At 54.8% G+C, this 1,999-nt stretch overlaps 1 protein-coding gene across 1 annotated transcript in view; it reads right to left on the bottom strand.

Annotated features, from left to right (window-relative positions):
- Nucleotides 1-1,819: 1,819 nt before the first annotated feature.
- Nucleotides 1,820-1,999, bottom strand: part of GPR157 (G protein-coupled receptor 157) — a gene marked incomplete at its 5' end in the record, with an annotated part of 23,521 nt that continues 23,341 nt past the window's right edge. Inside the window, one exon of the mRNA XM_045299206.1 lies at nucleotides 1,820-1,826. Coding sequence (XP_045155141.1) covers nucleotides 1,820-1,826 — 7 coding nt within the window. The remainder of the gene's footprint in view (nucleotides 1,827-1,999) is intronic.

Genomic DNA, 1,999 nt, shown 5'->3' with positions numbered 1-1,999 from the left:
GGCCATTAGCCAGCTCTGGTCAGCTCCGCAGGTGTGTGTGGGAGATTCAAGGCCACTTGCTGCTAGTTGTTTCAGCTAGCTCTGGTCAGCTCCGCATGGGTGGGGGAGACTCAAGGTCACTTGTTGCTAGAAGCCAGCCTGGTATTGATCCGGCCATACATAAGGTGTTTACAATCACCGTCTAAATTTACGGTTGGCAGCTCAAACACCCCCACCCGCCCTACCCCCTAATGTGGCTCCATGGAAGAAAGTCCTGGCAGGATGCCTCCTTAGCTATCACAGCCAGAGAGACCCGGAGGTTGAGTCATGCACAGGTCGGCTGAGTTGGAATCAGCTCGACAGCACGTTGGCTCTCTGCTGACTGATTTTCATTGAAAGCATGTTCTTACAAGAAACCCAAACCCCACCCTTTTGGACGTATTCTCAAGGTGCCTATTGCTTTCAGATTCCCTTCCTGATAGAGATTTTGCTTCTCAGAGTGAAACAGGAACTGACACCACGGGATGGCTTTGGTTTGGATTCAGGAAAATTGTGCTGGGTCCAGAACAGCTTTTCTGTTGTGCAGAGATGGGACGGAACCGTGAAGGCCATCCAGAAGGTAGAGCAGTGTCCTGCCCCCTTCCACTGAGAGTGACACCTCCCCAAATACCCTTCTTGTGTGGAAGCACTGGGGTGGCCAGTGGCTTCTGTGACTTGAGGCTTGACAATCAGCAGGCACAGTGTTTTCTGCAGTGAACAGAAAGTGCTGGTGGAAGAATCAAAGACAACAGAGAAGCTTACTTTAAATCTTTTAATCTCAAGATAAATACTCACCCCAGGATCCATGTCCACACTTGGTCAACCCTCCACACAGCTGAGTGAAACCTTCCCCTTGGGGGAGGCATGTGTATTGGGATGCTCAGTCTGGTTGCCTTTCCTACAAAACCTCAGGCAGCAAGTGAATAAGGCAGAGTGCCTCCCAAACCCCACTCACCCCCCCCACCCCCCATGTGCCCCTGCCCCCATCACCGACTTATGAGCAGACTCCCATCCAGCCCACTGGCATCCAGTCAATTCTGACTCAGCACCTCTACAGAGGCTTCAACGTAAATCTTTCTGGGAGCAAACAGCCTCATGCTTCTCCTGGGGAGTAGCTAGTGTGCTTGTATTGCTCACCTGACTGCCACCAGGCTCCCCTAAAGGCAGGAGTATTGTAAACAAGATGCAGCAACAGTGTGGTGGGTCTACTTGGGACTTGTGGTGCCTCTCAGGACCCCTTCCCTAGGAAGGTGGAAACCTGTATTTTAAGTAGCTGCTTGGTAGAGGCAGGAGTTTGAATTCCGACCTGCATTGAAACGTAAACTCAATCTACATCCAGGGTTGACCCAGGCAGAGAGCAGTGGGCATGGGATGTGGTCACCAAGAAACCTCAGGGACCCCTCAGCCTGGTTATAGGTGACTGGCTCCTTTCTGCCCACCAGGCTCCAGGGCTTCTGACAAACCAGGATTCTGCTCCACAGTGCGGGGGGCGCACTTCTGGGCTCTGGATCTTTATTAAGTTTACTAAGTCAGGCAGGAAGGGCTCCCAGCCGGCAGTCCCCACATTGTAAACAGTGCTGGTGGGCAGACGAAGCTGACAGTCACTGGACACGAGGCACTGTGGCAGTAACTGGTCTCCCTGAATCTCATCGCTAACTCTCAAGTAGACGGACCCCCCACATGTGCCAGGACACGCTGTGAGGGGACACGGCCACCAGAGGCCTAGGAGGTAGAAGAAGCTGGTTTGCAGCTGCCCCGCGTCAGGAGCTTGCAGAGCAGAAACCCACACCCACTCCCTGGGTCAGGGCCTGCAGGGGCACCAGGCCAGGGGAGGCAGCCGCAGCTCAGTCCAGAACTGGGCAGGACGGCCGCTGGGGTGCTTGGCAGTTCCAGCTGGGCCGAGGGGATTCCTCAGTGGCTCCTGGCTTGGAGGGTGTGGACCTCACGGGAGAGGCAGCCGGGCTCTCCGTGTGGGGCAGGG

The sequence above is a fragment of the Echinops telfairi genome, unplaced genomic scaffold, assembly GCF_000313985.2.
Source record: "Echinops telfairi isolate 266 unplaced genomic scaffold, ASM31398v2 ScPeMD7_7457;HRSCAF=8495, whole genome shotgun sequence".
Classification (NCBI taxonomy): Eukaryota; Metazoa; Chordata; class Mammalia; order Afrosoricida; family Tenrecidae; genus Echinops; species Echinops telfairi.
The sequence above is the reverse complement of the archived record's forward strand: the minus strand, read 5'-3'. Positions and strand labels throughout refer to the sequence as shown.